The sequence below is a fragment of the Pelodiscus sinensis genome, chromosome 12 (assembly GCF_052426305.1).
Source record: "Pelodiscus sinensis isolate ZL-2025 chromosome 12, ASM5242630v1, whole genome shotgun sequence".
Taxonomy (NCBI): Eukaryota; Metazoa; Chordata; order Testudines; family Trionychidae; genus Pelodiscus; species Pelodiscus sinensis.
In genome coordinates, this window is record NC_143063.1 from 17,739,530 (window position 1) to 17,754,809 (window position 15,280).

General features: G+C 43.5%; 1 protein-coding gene across 1 annotated transcript in view; it reads left to right on the forward strand.

Moving 5' to 3' along the window:
- RPGRIP1L (RPGRIP1 like) overlaps positions 1-15,280 on the forward strand; it is a 171,246-nt gene that overhangs the window by 95,199 nt on the left and 60,767 nt on the right. Inside the window, exons 18-19 of the mRNA XM_075940279.2 lie at positions 3,934-4,148; positions 5,001-5,084. Of these exons, the coding sequence (XP_075796394.2) occupies positions 3,934-4,148; positions 5,001-5,084 (299 nt within the window). The remainder of the gene's footprint in view (positions 1-3,933; positions 4,149-5,000; positions 5,085-15,280) is intronic.

Genomic DNA, 15,280 nt, shown 5'->3' on the forward strand with positions numbered 1-15,280 from the left:
TTGAGGATCTTTGCTTTTCTTTTCTCTATGGCTGAAAGATGACAAAGTGTTTCTCTCATTAACTCCTGATTGATTTTTAAGTGAAAAGCAGAACTAGTCAAAGCTGGCAATCTGTAGGGTCAATGCAAGATTCAGCTTCTTGGAATGATGGGGACAATTGTATTTTTTATAAAAACTTTCCCATGAGTTAAAAAAGTAAACCAATAGCAGCTCAATGGCAATGTTCATATTTAATCTGTTCACAATAATCACAAGTAGCATCTTTTTACCTTTTGATCCTATGTCCTCCTGAATGCATCTGTGCGAGTATAAAAATTATCTGCATCTTTTGAAGGTCTACTTTCATGGCATTCTTTTTAAATGTTTAGTAACAGTAAAACCTTTATAATAGAAAATAATTTGTATTTGTGTTTTCTCTCTTTTTCCAGTCATCTTTCTCTTCATTTTTCTAGTAACTGCCTGCTAATTTCTTTCATGATTACTTTCCATCATTTGAGGGGGAGTTTTCCCCCTTTGGATTTTCCTTTAATCCTTAACTGAAATGCACTTAAAAATCAATCGGGAAGTTAACATAAGAACCACTTTGTCATCTTTCAGCCATAGAGAAAAGAAAATAGAAATGGAATTTGCACCCATGCTGTGCAGCAAGCAGATATAAATGTGACTTTTAGAGAGGGGGGAAGTGTGTGTGTGTGTATACACAGAGAGAGAGAGAGAGAGAATAAAAAATGATTCATTTTATAAAGAGGTAGAGCAATATTTTGCACATCTATTAAAATGACACTTCTAGGATGTAAGTCCAAATACTATACTAGTTAAGCCCATGGTTCTGCAGTTGAATCCACGCAGGTGGACACTTCCTCTCATATATGTCTCACTACAGGATTGGGGCATATAGCTGAAATAATTTGGGAATATATTGAAATGCTGCTTTTTAAGTTTTGAATTATCTAGTAAACTGAAAGCTAGTGCTAATTTTTTGTTGTTTGTTTTTAAAATAATGCTGTCAAAGAAAAACATTTACCATATATGTTGTCTATTTTATACTAGCTACACTAAATTGGTGCTGTAATTTATGTCCTTTAGGCTGTATAGCTTATGTTTTTAGAAAACCTACTTATTCACAGTGGAGAATTATTGCTCCTTCTGCACCACTAAAAGATAATGTCATGAAACCATTTTCAGAGCTCCATACTGATACTCTACAAATATGTAATTCTATTATGTATTGAAGAGAAAATATATGATGGTTTGATCTTTATGGTTTCAAGTCTCAGAAATCAACTACCTTAGCGATATGAGGAAGGTACTGTTACATAGCAGGAAAATAACTACTCTTCACACATACATTTACAAATGAAAGATTCTAACTGTGGTGTAAAAGAACATAAGAACGGCCAGACCATACTGGGTCAGACCATAGGTCCAGATAGCCCAGTATCCTGTCTGCTGACAGTGGCTAATGCCAGATGCCCCAGAGGGAGGGAATACATCAGGTAATTATCATGTGATCTCTCTCCTGTCATCCATTTCCAGACAAATGCAAAACAAGTTACTTTTCTATATGCTCTCCATTACTAATTGTGTTAGACTATATCTTAGATTAAATAAATTAGGGCTATCCTTAAGCTTGGTGAAGGTATATCAAACTGTCATCAATGCCTTCCATCAATAGATGGTCATTCTATGTTTGCTTATCATAACAATAAGATTTCTTAAAGGCATGAGTAACTTTTACTTTGACATTAGAGACCCTGCAACAACATGAAATCTTAAACATGTCTTAAGCTGAAAGGGATATTTTGTAAAACAGTTTATCACCACTCGCTTCTTGCCTGCTTGCTCACTTCACCTCTTTAATGAAAACCTCATTCCTACTGGCCATCACATCTGGTCAGACAGTAAGAGATATAGGCATATACCATTCCTTTACAATTTTCTTCAAGGACAAGGTCACATTATTACCACTCCAAAATTCCTCCCAAAAGTACCTTCGGCCTTCCACAAAAATCAAGTTATTCACTTCTAGTCTTCTTTCCCAAATTGCCTCAGGATAAAAAGGAGGCAACACTATACACAATCAATTCTAAGTGGTCATTAACCTTCTGTTTGGAACTTTTCAGAAAATTTCCAAGACTATTCCTCTCTGTTGTAGACAGTTACAAAGAATCCCCAAAGACTCACTAAGATAAGCTTCAGGATTGTATTGGTTACATACATCTACAGCATTCCTTAGAATGAGAGCCCAACAAATCAAGCCTATCAGTAATGGAATCCAAATGCATACAGGTTGGAGGCCCCTGTCAACAAGGATAATTCAATGTTTATGTGGCAGGAACCTCTAGGCTCTCCTCTAGTATGAGGGCTAATAGGGCTATAACAGGAGAGTTTGTGTTCCCCACTGTATCAGACTGGGATTCTCAACCTCTGAGTCCACTGAGGGGAGGATACATCAACTCATCTAGATACTTTCCTTCTTTTACAACTGGCTCTACCAGGGCGGGGAGCCTTCTTTGGGTCAGGGGCCGCTGACCCGCAGAAAAATCAGTTGGGGGCTGCACACAAGTGATGTGACATAGCCCCTGACTGACATGGCTGCCGACTGAGAAGGAGAAAGAAATTCCCCTTGCACACCAGAGCCTGTGGGGCCCAGCCTTGTAGGTTGTGTGTGCTCCAGCTTTGCCATGGGGTAGTGAGGTGGCTGGAGCACCAGTGTGGGTTCTCCAATACTGGGAGAGTCCTGAACCTCAGGGCCCAGATCCAGGCAAACTGGTCCCCGAGCCTTAGGTTCCCCACTACTAGGCTATACAAAAAGCACTAGCAAACTTAGAACAAACTAAAATTTCATGCAGACAAAATGAAAAACTAAACAATTTTTCAATCCCAGCATGCTATGACATGTCTATTTTTTATTTTGATTTTGTAAGAAAGTAGTTTATAAGTGAGATGAAATTTGAGGATACATAAGACAAATCTGACTCCTGAAAGATAATCTGGAAAAGACTACTATTCTAGCCTTTTCAATCCATGGAGGCCTTATGGCTTCCTTTTATACTGTTTGTTGCATCAGTTCACACCAAATAATCATCACTCCCAGGAAAAACATCTGGATCTGCTCCAAAGTCCATTTAATTCTGATCAAATGATGTCCTCGCGCATTCCTAAATCATTTACAATGAGGTGAATAATAGTCACATCTAGTGCCTGTTCCCAGGCTGCCAAAGAGCATACAAAAGATATCAGCTAGTCCCAAAGTATACCCTATCTTTAACTCATTCCTTTGTTCCCTGTAGAATGCCCTTTTATCCATGCTGACTCTGGAATGCCTCATTATTGAGACTTAGCAGGTGAACTTGAGGACCAAGTGCACAATATAATCCACACACATTTGACACCAATTCCTGTGCCTAATCATGGGATCCTGAAGGAAGGAATAAACATGAAGAGTTTAGATATAAACATCTAATTATCCTTGTTGACAGGGACCTCAAATCTGTATGCATTTGGATACCGTATATCAATGATAGGCTTGATTTGTTGAGCTCCCATTGTAAGGAGTATTGTAGATGTAACCAAGACAATCCTGAATAAATTCACTAATGTCTCATCAACAGGCATTCCTTCTCCAAGGTAATTCCTCATGAGGAAAGAGTGGCACCTATACTAATCTTTGACTGGTTTGCATTACTTTTATCCCCCATGTAGTTATGGCCCTTAAAATCCTTTGCTTTAAATACTCTCAGTGTGAGACTTGAAACTACCAGAGACATCTTTTTTTCTTTAAATTCATATTCTACAGCCAGTTTTAGCTGAGGAAGTTCTCAAGGGATCTCAAGAAACTGAATGCCATTTTTATGTAATTGTTGCCTTGCATGTTGTTTCATTTTGCATGATAGCTAGTAGAGCTAGATGGGTTTTGCATCGTCCTTTCAGGTACATTTGAACTAACAAATTCTGAAGGACATTCTTCTGGCACCATCAACATTGAACTAAAATGGAGGTTTGCCTATCTACCTCCAACTGGGTCGGCCATGGCAGCAGACCTAGTGAGTTACATCCAAAATGAAAACTCAACAGCAGCTAAGTTACCAGTGAAGGAGGAAGTGCAGACTCTAACCCCGGACCCTTCTTTTACTTCATCAATGACAGTAAGTAATTTAACAATTCTAAGAAGTTAGAGAGAGAAAAGACTTCTTACAGTACATCCAAACCTGGTAAGTAGGAATAATCCTTACAATACAGTGCATTTAATAGAAACTAGTACTTCACACAACCACCGCTTGTGTTTTTGATAGAAAAAGTCCTTCATGTTGTGACTTTTGAAACTTGTAAGTCTTCTGTACACATAGACAATTGTATAGGAGAGACAAAGCAAACACTAACCTTTTTAGATAGAATCATTTTGTAGACATTTCAAATTATTTACCGTTTTTTAAATAAGTAAATTCCAAATCCTTAATCAGATTTTACAGGGAATATTTCTGTATTGTTCATTAATTTTGTAAATATTGCTAGCTTCCACTGTGTTTCTACCTGTCATCTAGAAGCTTCCAGAAAAGGAAATGACAGAAATACAGCCATTGGGGGCAAAAAAAAGAGCACCTCAGAAGCAGAATTATGTGGTGATAAGCTGAGACAGAACTGACATGCCTGCCTCTTTGGCATTCAGTTTTCAGTGCTTGCTGTGTGGCTAGAGTGGTCAATCAGCCAGCCTTTTTTGCTATTCTCATGCTTTCAGCCTTCCCCTTAGTAACCACCTCCCATTTTCTCCAAGGCCCTCTTGCTGTTTTATCGCTCCTACCTGCAGATTACTGGCTCCCTGGCAACTCTTATCTTCCCTTTTCCTCACTGACTCCTCCACTGTGTCTCCCCCAATTCTGTGGTCCGGGTGATAAATAGGAAGCAGCTTATAAGTCATGGGTGCTTTGGCCTCTTAATTCTTAAAGAGCTAGCACCACATTGTGACGAACACCATTTTTAATTATATTCCTTTATCCTAGGCTCCAAAGCCCAAACCACGGCAGCGCATTGCTGTAGCAGACAAGAAAGTGTCTTTTATGGATGCCAGCATACTACAGATTCCAGTGAGGTTTAAGTATTAAGAGTTTATTTATTGAATATGTACTTATATAAAATTTAAACAAATTATAGTAGTAATAATTACAATTTTAATCAGCTAAAGCCAGTTAACTAAAATGGAGTCTCTAAGACCAATTGTAAAATGTCCTGAGATGAGCAGTAAGTGTCGTTTATTATTTGTTAATATGGTGTATTATAGTTAGGCTATATACAGTTACTTTCTTCTGTTCATCAATGCATTTGATAACCTTCATTAATTATATTAAAAGCATAGTATCAGTGTTGATAATACAACTCTTCCTACTATCAGTTCAATTTTAGTCTAAGCCAACTTTGTTTTGAACAGTAATGAATACCAAAGAGTACAAACTAAGTCAGTATATTATAAGTTCACCATAGTAAATCAAATTCAGCGCTGGTGGAATCAAAGTTTTTCAAAAGCCTAAATCTGAAAAAATGAAAGTGTGTGCATGTATTTATATGAAAAATATGAGGCTTCAACTTAAATGTCACTTTAATGACATTAGACTTATATAAATAAGTAATATAAGCAGAGCTTTCTGAGCGGCGACGCAGCCGCGCACTTCTGCGCTCTGCACATGCGCAGATTGTTCTGCACATGCACAGATCGCTCTGCGCCAGCTCTTCCAAGGTGTAATCTATTCGCCACGAGCGAGTAGATTACATTGTTTATCAAGCCCTGAATATAAGTATATTTTAGGATCAAATTTATTCACAAGTGCCTATCCCCCACCTGTTCCTATTTTGATCCCGCAAATATTTGAAGACACATGTTTTTGCCATTTTGACATCCATCTATCTGATTTGCAAGTATAATTTGATCTATAAGGCTGGGATTTTTCAGAGGTAGTTAGGTACCCAAACCCTATTGTAATGCTGTATGATTTAGGTGCTTAACTGTGTTCTTTGGAAAGGCAGGTTTGTTGTCCAAATGACCTAAATTGCTGGGGAAAGTAATATTAGTAGAAGTATCCACTGATTCTTCTTCGAGTGATGTCCTCATGGATGCTCCACTCTGCGTACTGGTGCGACTGGAGATTTTTCTAGCAGTGCCCTACTGCACTGCATACGCACAGTAGCATCTCCTCATGCCATTGGTGTCCATTAGGCATGCGCACGGCATGGTGCCTCAGTTCCTTCTCTACTGTCCTCAGCAGCAGATGGGACTCTCCTTCAGTCGCCCTCTTTCCACCCGAAACAATAAAAAAAAAATCATTAAATTCCCTCAGTTTTTCTCTCAGATACAAGTTTTTACTCCTTCCCTTTCTGTTCATGATTTAAAAAAAAAAAAATTCCTCAAAAAAAACCCCACAAAACACCCAGATCTTCTAGTGATGTCCCCAGGGGTGCTCCACAGTTGGTGTCAGGCTCGTCCTGGCACCACAGATAGGAGACTTTGAGAGCAGTGATCAGGCGGGCTGTGCATGCACTAGCGGAGAGTAGTGCTCCAGCCTTTGAAGTAGCGCACGCAGCCCATTTCTCCTCAGTTCCTTCTTCACTGCCCTCGGCCACAGACAGAGCTCAGTTCTCTCCTCCTCAGCGCACTCTGCAGCACAAAGCGGAATCACCTTATCAGCGTAGCTAGTCCTGAGGCACTCAGGACTACCTTCCTTTTACACAGAAAAAAAAAGCCGCCTCCAGCTTTTACTGCCACACAGCGGCAAGTCACAGCAAGCAAATAAAACAAAAAAGGAAACAGAAACCAGCAACCCACAAGCAGTCTCAGTTGCTTGCATAGCTACAGATAGCTTCTGACAGACATGCCAGACTCTCCTAAGGAGAAAAGATGTGGCAAATGCCGAGAATTTATGCCATTTTCTGATGCCCACAGCAAATGTATATGCTGTTTGGGGGGGGGGGAACGTGTACCTCAGAAATGTATCCATTGCCATAGCCTCACAACCAGAGCTCTCAAAGAAAGGGAGCTCACAATACGCACGCAGTCTATGGATAGAGCTTTGGACACCTATAATTATCAAGGGGGCAATAAGGGCTCGAGCGTAACTTCTCCTTAGGGCAAACTTCCAAGTCCTTCTGCTCAGAGAACATGCTCAGAAACTGGACTCTCACCAGCCTGCTCTCTCTCCTCAAGAATTTGCAAAGGAGATGAACCAGGCTGTGACGGGGCGAACAGACCCAGCACTGCAGGGCCGGGAGTAGCCCAGGCCCAGCTGGCGGAGAGGGCCCCGCCCTTCCGGCCCTGCTGGGCATGCTCCCAGCAGAGGCCAGGTATAAAGGCAGAGGGAGCCCAGCAGGCAAGAGGACAGCTGGGGGAGGGAGGAGACCAGGCAAGGCCAGTGTTTTTGCAGCCGCTGGGACCAGAGCCGCTGCCAGTGCTGGACCCTGACACCAAGGAAGCGGACCCCGACTCTGGGAGACCGGAACGTACCCACAGCCCCAGCAGGTACTGCCTCAGAGGCCAATGGGCCCCCGGGGAACCGGGGCGTGGTAGGAAGCAGCCCAGGGCAGAGGATACAAAGTTTGGCTCGGCGTGTATCGGCCGGATTCCCCGCCGAGCCAGCAGGAGCCACAGACCCTGCCTAAAGGGCCCTGGGCTGGGACCCGGTGGAGAGGGAGGGCCCGGGTCCCCCTACCACGCAGGCCCCCCCCTGGATAACCAGGCCTGGGGCCAGGAGAGGCTCCTCAGAGGGACTAGGCCTTTGATACCGTATATCCCCTGATAGAGGGGCCTGGGCTTTGTGTCGAGACATTGATACCGTATATCCCCTGATAGAGGGGCCTGGACTTTGTTTCCGAACATTGGATACCATATATCCCCGGATAGAGGGGCCTGAACTTTTGGGGACTTTGGGGGTACGGTATAGGCCCGGACTGAGACGCGGGTCAGTATAAGGGGGTCAACAGCCCCCGTCAGGGGTGTACCCCCTGACACAGGCACAGCAAAGTCTTGAGCCTTCTCAATAACAGGCTCAAAGACGCACTTGAAACAGCCCTCAAAATCAGCTACCTCAAAAAGAGCACCTAGCAAGGGCTCTGTGGTGACAGAGGCACCATTGTCATTAAGGGCAACTGGCTCACCATGGGCACACTCAAGATCCCTGCCACATTACCAACCTATGGCACACCATTCGCCTGTGGCACAGAAAACCGATAGGGCTAGCTCCAGCCACCCCCTAGTACCTCACACTAACTCTAGATTCCCTATAGTCACGGCTACACCCATGCCACCACCAGAGGTGCCAACCAATGTGGCAATGGGTCACAAGCCTGCATCCCATCGCCGTTTCTCAGGTTGCAAAACACAAGTGCCACCAAGATATGACAGGAGGTCTAGGACCCTGGCCTGTCCTGAGCCTTCACCACGATATCATTCACGATCCCCACTCTGAACAAGGGGCTCGTCAGAGTAACTGTCCTTATCACAATTCAGTGCCTACCACAGGGATGCAGCGAGCATGTTCTCCTCACAACACTCCTCCCCAGATAGGGCACATGCATGTTATGGGGCATACAGACCACCTCATTACCAATATCTGTGGCACACTGATTGGTATTACTATGACACTCATCACAGCCGATGGTCCCCCTGTCGTTACTGGGCACCACGACACACCTCCACTCCACCGCCTACATCTGCACAAAGGTCACTGCCCTCCATGCACTCAGATGCATCACATTCCCCATCTGAGGACTCAGATCTAGAGGAAGGACAGATCGAGGAAACCCAACCATCCACCGATCTGATATAGCACTGAATTATCATTCATCCTCTGCTCCTGATGAAGCGGTTATTCCAAATGACCCAACTCCTACTGATAATATCAAGCAATTCCAGGTCCTATTTAAAAGGGTGGCTACCACTCAGGAGGTAGTTTTATCAGAGGTCCAGGAGAAACAACACAAACTCCTAAACAATCTACAGCCCTCTGCAAAGTGCAGAATCGCACTGCCTCTACATGAAGCAATCCTTGAGGCAGCCGATGAAGTCTGGCAAACACCTGCCATGGCCCCTCCAACCAATAAAAGGGCTGATAGGAAATATTTCATGCTATCTAAAGGCATGGACTTACCCTACCTGCGCCCTCGACCAAACTCCTTAGTGGTTGATGCTGCCAATCAAAGGTCCAAGAACCCACAACACAAAACACATACACATACACAGGACAAGGACCACAAACGCCTGGATGTGTTTAGGAGAAAAGTATACTCTTCATCAACTCTCCAGCTACGCATGGCTAACTATACATCACTGCTTGCAAATCATGATTTTGACAATTACACAAAATTAACAGAACTCATGCACAATCTTGCAGAGGATAAAAGACCTTTCCTCAAGGCATTCACTAAGGAGGGTCACGCTATATCCCATATGGCGCTGCAAATGGTCCAGAATGCCTCAGACACTGTGACTGGGTCCACTGCGACATCCATGATGATGAGACGTACATCTTGGTTGCAAGCAGCAGGAGTCCCTAAGGACCTCCAGGCCAAAGTAGAGGACCTGCCATTCAACAAAAGCAAAATTGTTCGCTTCAGGTACCAATGAAACACTACATTCTAGGAAAGATTTGCACACTACCCTTCGCATGTTGCAGATGTATACTCCCATTACCAAAGAAAGCGCTATACACCCTGTCAAAGGCACAGGGACACGATCTTCACTAGACAACACCAATACCGACCCTTTGAGCAAAACTGTTTTGGACCTTGAAACCAACGAAAGAGAGCCCCAAACAACCTCTCTTCTGCGACCCAGGCCTCGAGGCAACAAGTTTGAAAATTTGATCCAGGGTCTGCCCAACCTCCCCCCAATTACAGTACCAGGCAAGCACCATATATTTCACCATCGCTTGTGCCCCTTCTACAGTCAGTGGGCACCAATCACTATAAACTGGTGGGTCCTAGAAATCGTCAGCAGTGGTTATGCTATCCCTTTCATGGCAATTTCTCCAACCTCCCCACCACCTCCCTCCTTCTTCAGGGACCCCTGTCATGAGACTCTGCTCTGCCAGGAGGTTTTACTCCTTCTCAAAATAGGAGCCATAGAACAGGTTCCTGAAAAATACAAAGGGAGGGGGGTTTATTTAAACTACTTTCTCACAGAAAAGAGAACAGGAGGTTGGAGACCTATCTTGGACCTGCACCAATTAAACAAATATCTTTGCAGGCAATGCTTCAAAATGGTCACACTTGCCACAGTAATTCCATCAGTGTGGGGACTGGTTCGCAACCCTTGTCCTTCAAGATGCATATTTTCACATCACAATCAGCCTGCACACAGGCACTTCCTATAGTTCATGGTAGCCTCAAACCACTTTCAGTACAGAGTCCTCCCTCTCCTCTGCCCCCAGACCCTTGTGGTGGCCGTGTCATATCTAAGACACAATGGGATCAAAATATTCCCCTATCTAGACAATTATCTTATCCGAGGTCCCTCACAGCGGACCATCAGAGACATGATCACATTCACGAAGACCACGCTTCAGTCGCTGGGCTTCATTATCAATTAGCAGAAATTCATACTACACTCCACAATCTTTGGAGTTCATAGGGCTTGTATAGACTCCACAACAGCTAGAGTCTATTTCCCCAATCACCAGTTTGACAGTATAAGAAATCTTGTTATGACCATTATCACAAGCCCAACAGTAACCATCATAACATGCCTCAAACTTATCGGGCACATGACGGCTACCACATATGTGATCCCACATGCCAGGCTGCACTTCCGTTGTTTCCAGCACTGGATCTTTTCATTGTACACACCAGCCCAGCTGTCAGATCCACAAGCACGTTTCCATTCCCCCAAAAGTCCTCGCCTTTTGTGGATATAGGCACACAACGGGGGACATAAGCACACAACCTCTGCAAAGGGGTGCCTTTCCACCAGAACCAGCCATCCAAACAAATTATGACGGATACCTCACTGATGGGATGGGGGGCACACTTCCAACAACAGTTTGCACAAGGGAAATGTCCAAATAGGAATCAAGACTGCACATAAACCTGCTCGAGCTTCGAGAAGTCCACAACGCTTGCAAGCACTTCCTCCCTTGCATCTAAGGCTCTTCCATGCGGATCCTCACCAATAATATAGAATCATTGAATCATAGAGCTGGAAAAGAGCTCAGGAGGTTATCACGTCCTGCCCCCTGCCCAAGGCAGGACCAATCCCAACTAAATCAACCCAGCCAGGGCTTTGTCAAGCCGAGACTTAAAAACCTCTAGGAATGGAGATTCCACCACCTCCCTAGGTAACCCATTCCAGATTTAGATTTAGATTCAGAATTAGTAGATTTGAAAAACTCCAGTCTGGGATGGGAAGCTGCTGGTGATGTTGAGGCTCCTTTAAAGTTGTTTGGTTATCCATCTGTTTGCCTGCTGCTTACCCATCAGTTCTTTCAGAAGACCCCTGAAGCTTTCAGATGTGCAAATAGCACATGTGGACAAGCATCCACATACATAGAAGAACACCAGATGGCAGTAATAACTGATTCTGCTATCTGCCAGTGTAAATAGGCAGCAATGTTGAAGATGGAGGACTACGGGGAGGATTTAGGGTCTGTGAAACTGTGATCAACACCTGTAGACTTTGATTTCACTTAACTAGTGGATGCTAAAATGCTGATATGATTTCAGGAAGATTCCAGATCTTATTATATTGGTTGTTAGAATCATAGAGCTAGAAGAGACCTCAGGAGATCATCAAGTTCTGCCTCCTGCCCAAAGCAGGACCAATCCCAAGTAAATGAACCCAGCCAGGCCTTTGTCAAGATGAGACTTAAAAACCTCTAGGGATGGAGATTCTACCACCTCCCTAGGTAACCCATTCCAGTACTTCACCACCCTCCTAGTGAAATAGTTTTTCCTAATATCCAATCTAGACCTCTCCCACTGTAACTTGAGATTATTGCTCCTTGTTCTGCCATCCATCACTACTGTGAACAGCCTGTCTCCATCCTCTTTGGAACTTCCCTTCAGGAAGTTGAAGGCTGCTATCAAATCCCCCCACACTCTTCTCTTCTGCAGACTAAACAAATCCCAAATCCTTCAGTCTCTCCTCATAGGTCATGTGCTCCAGACACCTAATCATTTTGGTCACCCTCCGCTGAACCCTCTCCATTGTGTCCCCATCCGTTCTATAGTGGGGGGCCCAGAACTGGACACCATACTCCAGATGTGGCCTTACCTGAGCTGAATGTTATACCTTGGTTCGGTGATGTGGTGGGAGCCTCAAGGGTTAAAGACGACTACCCAGTGAAAACTACTGGATGATGGTGAAACAAATGATTTTTTATTAAATGGAATGATTCTTTTATCAAAACCAAATAACTTTCAAATGATTTAAAAAAACAAGCAATTACCTAATGCTTATACAGGGTGGAAAAACCTAAACTTAGCTATACTTAACTAATTACAAACTTCTTTGATTACAATTCAACTATACCAAATCACTGTTTCTAATTCTCTTAAGGCAGCGCAGCACACAAGCAAAAAATACAAAAACAAAGCCAATATAATGATAATAAAACTTTGTCCACAGCCAGCCCCTCTATGGTTATTTTAGGCAGCTGTTGGAGTTAGTTATTAATCTACCTCTACAACTTAACAACTCCTGGGTTACTATTTCTAACACTTATACTTAGCCTAAATACAACACCACTACACAACACAAGCTTATACAATTTACACAGTGTGGTTAATAGAACTCAGTTACACTTTACAGAATTACACAGTGAAATTAACATGATTCAACTGTTAACTAAACCAATAACTAATATATTTAAGCAATACTTACAAATCCAGAAACAATAACAACATAAAGACATACTAAAACTCGGAGCATGTTCAGGACTCATGCACCCCTATCTTTGACTCGAAGGGTGAGGAGGCAGCTTCAGGGTGATCAATCCTTCAGCCGGGCAAAAAAAGACACGTGCCCTCAACACTCGGAACCTCGCTGAACAAAGGGGTCGAGGGATCTTTGAAAAATCATGGAAGACAGAGGAGATTCCAGAAGACTGGAAAAGGGCAAATATTATGCCCATCTATAAAAAGGGGAATAAGAACAACCCAGGAAACTACAGACCAGTCAGTTTAACGTCTGTCCCAGGGAAGATAATGGAGCAGGTAATTAAGGAAATCATATGCAAACACTTGGAAGGTAATAAAGTGATAGGGAATAGCCAGCATGGGTTTGTGAAGAACAAGTCATGCCAAACTAATCTGATAGCTTTCTTTGATAGGATAACGAGCCTTGTGGATAAGGGAGAAGCGGTGGATGCCATATATCTAGACTTTAGTAAGGCATTTGATATGGTCTCGCATGATATTCTTATTGATAAACTAGGCAAATATAACTTAGATAGGGCCACTTAGATAAGGTGGGTGCATAATTGGCTGGATAACCGTAGTCAGAGAGTTGTTGTTAACGGTGCTAAATCCTGCTGGAAAGGGATAACAAGTGGAGTTCCGCAAGGGTCTGTTTTGGAACCCGTACTGTTCAATATCTTCATCAATGATGTAGATATTGGGATAGAGAGTACGCTTATTAAGTTTGCAGATGATACCAAACTGGGTGGGGTTGCAACTTCTTTGGAGGATAGGGACATAATTCAAAATGACCTTAGCAAGTTAGAGAAATGGTCAGAGGTAAACAGGATGAAGTTTAATAAAGAGAAATGCAAAGTGCTCCACTTAGGAAGGAACAATCAGTTCCGTACATACAAGATGGGAAGCGACTGTCTAGGAAGGAGCATGGCGGAAAGGGATCTAGGGGTCATAGTGGACCACAAGTTGAATATGAGTCAACAGTGTGATGCTGTTGCAAAAAAAGCAAATATGATTCTAGGTTGTATCAACAGGTGTGTTGTAAGCAAAACTCGTGAAGTCATTCTGCCGCTCTACTCTACACTAGTTAGGCCTCAGCTGGAGTACTGTGTCCAGTTCTGGGCACCACATTTCAAGAAAGATGTGGAGAAATTGGAAAGGGTACAGAGAAGAGCGACAAGAATGATTAAAGGTCTAGAGAACATGACCTATGAAGCCAGGCTTCATGAACTGGGCTTGTTTAGTTTGGAAAAAAGAAGATTAAGGGGGGACATGATAGCAGTTTTCAAATATCTAAAAGGGTGTCACAAGGAGGAAGGAGAAAATTTGTTCCTCTTGGTTTCTGAGGACAGGACAAGGAGTAATGGGCTTAAAGTGCAGCAAGGGAGGTTTAGATTGGACATTAGGAAAAAATTCCTAACTGTCAGGGTGGTCAAATATTGGAATAAATTGCCAAGGGAGGTGGTGGAATCTCCCTCTCTGGAGATATTTAAGAACAGGTTAGATAGACATCTGTCAGGGATGGTGTAGACAGAGCTTAGTCCTGCCTTGAGGGCGGGGGGCTGGACTCGATGACCTCTTGAGGTCCCTTCCAGTCCTATGATTCTATGACTTTTATAACATAACCTGATATCCGGTACCTTATTAGGATTTGTTCCCTGGCCGAGCCTGAAAGGCTGGTAATGAGGTAATGTGCAATATTGCCCTATAGGATTTTTCATGATGCCCGCCTGGTGGCCCCGTGGACAGTGCCGGGTGCGGGCATGGTCAGTGTGCATGGCAGTTGCGTCTTATCTCCCTATGCCTACCTCCCTACCTTCAAGGACCAGTCAAGAGAGTCTTAACTATTTCTTGCAACTGTGTTCTATCTTTTCTTGCTTACCTCCCTATTTTTAAGAGCCTGTAAGTCCCAGGATGCCTGTAAGGTTAAATTCCATTCGCAGAAAGCTGCATTGTCCTTCCCATGCTCCTCTGAGTATCTCACCATCTGGGTTTTCTGTGAGGGGCCTTGTGTGGCAGGATGGGCTATACGCAAAGGCCATGGTCAGAAAAAACCTGCTCTACAACACTGAATAAAGGGGAATAATCACTTCTCTGGATCTACTGGCAATGCTCCTTCTAATGCACCCTAATATGCCATTAGCCCTCTTGGCTACAGGGGCACACTGTTGACTCATATCCAGCTTCTCAACCATTGTAATCCCCAGGTCCTTTTCTGCAGAACTGCTACCTAGCCATTTGGTCCCCAGCCTGTAACAATGCTTAGGATTCTTCCATCCCAAGGGCAGGACACCACACTTGTCCTCGCTGAACCTCATCAGATTTCTTTTGGCTCAATCATCTAATCTGTCCAGGTCACTCTGGACCCTGTCCCTGCCCTCCAGCGTAT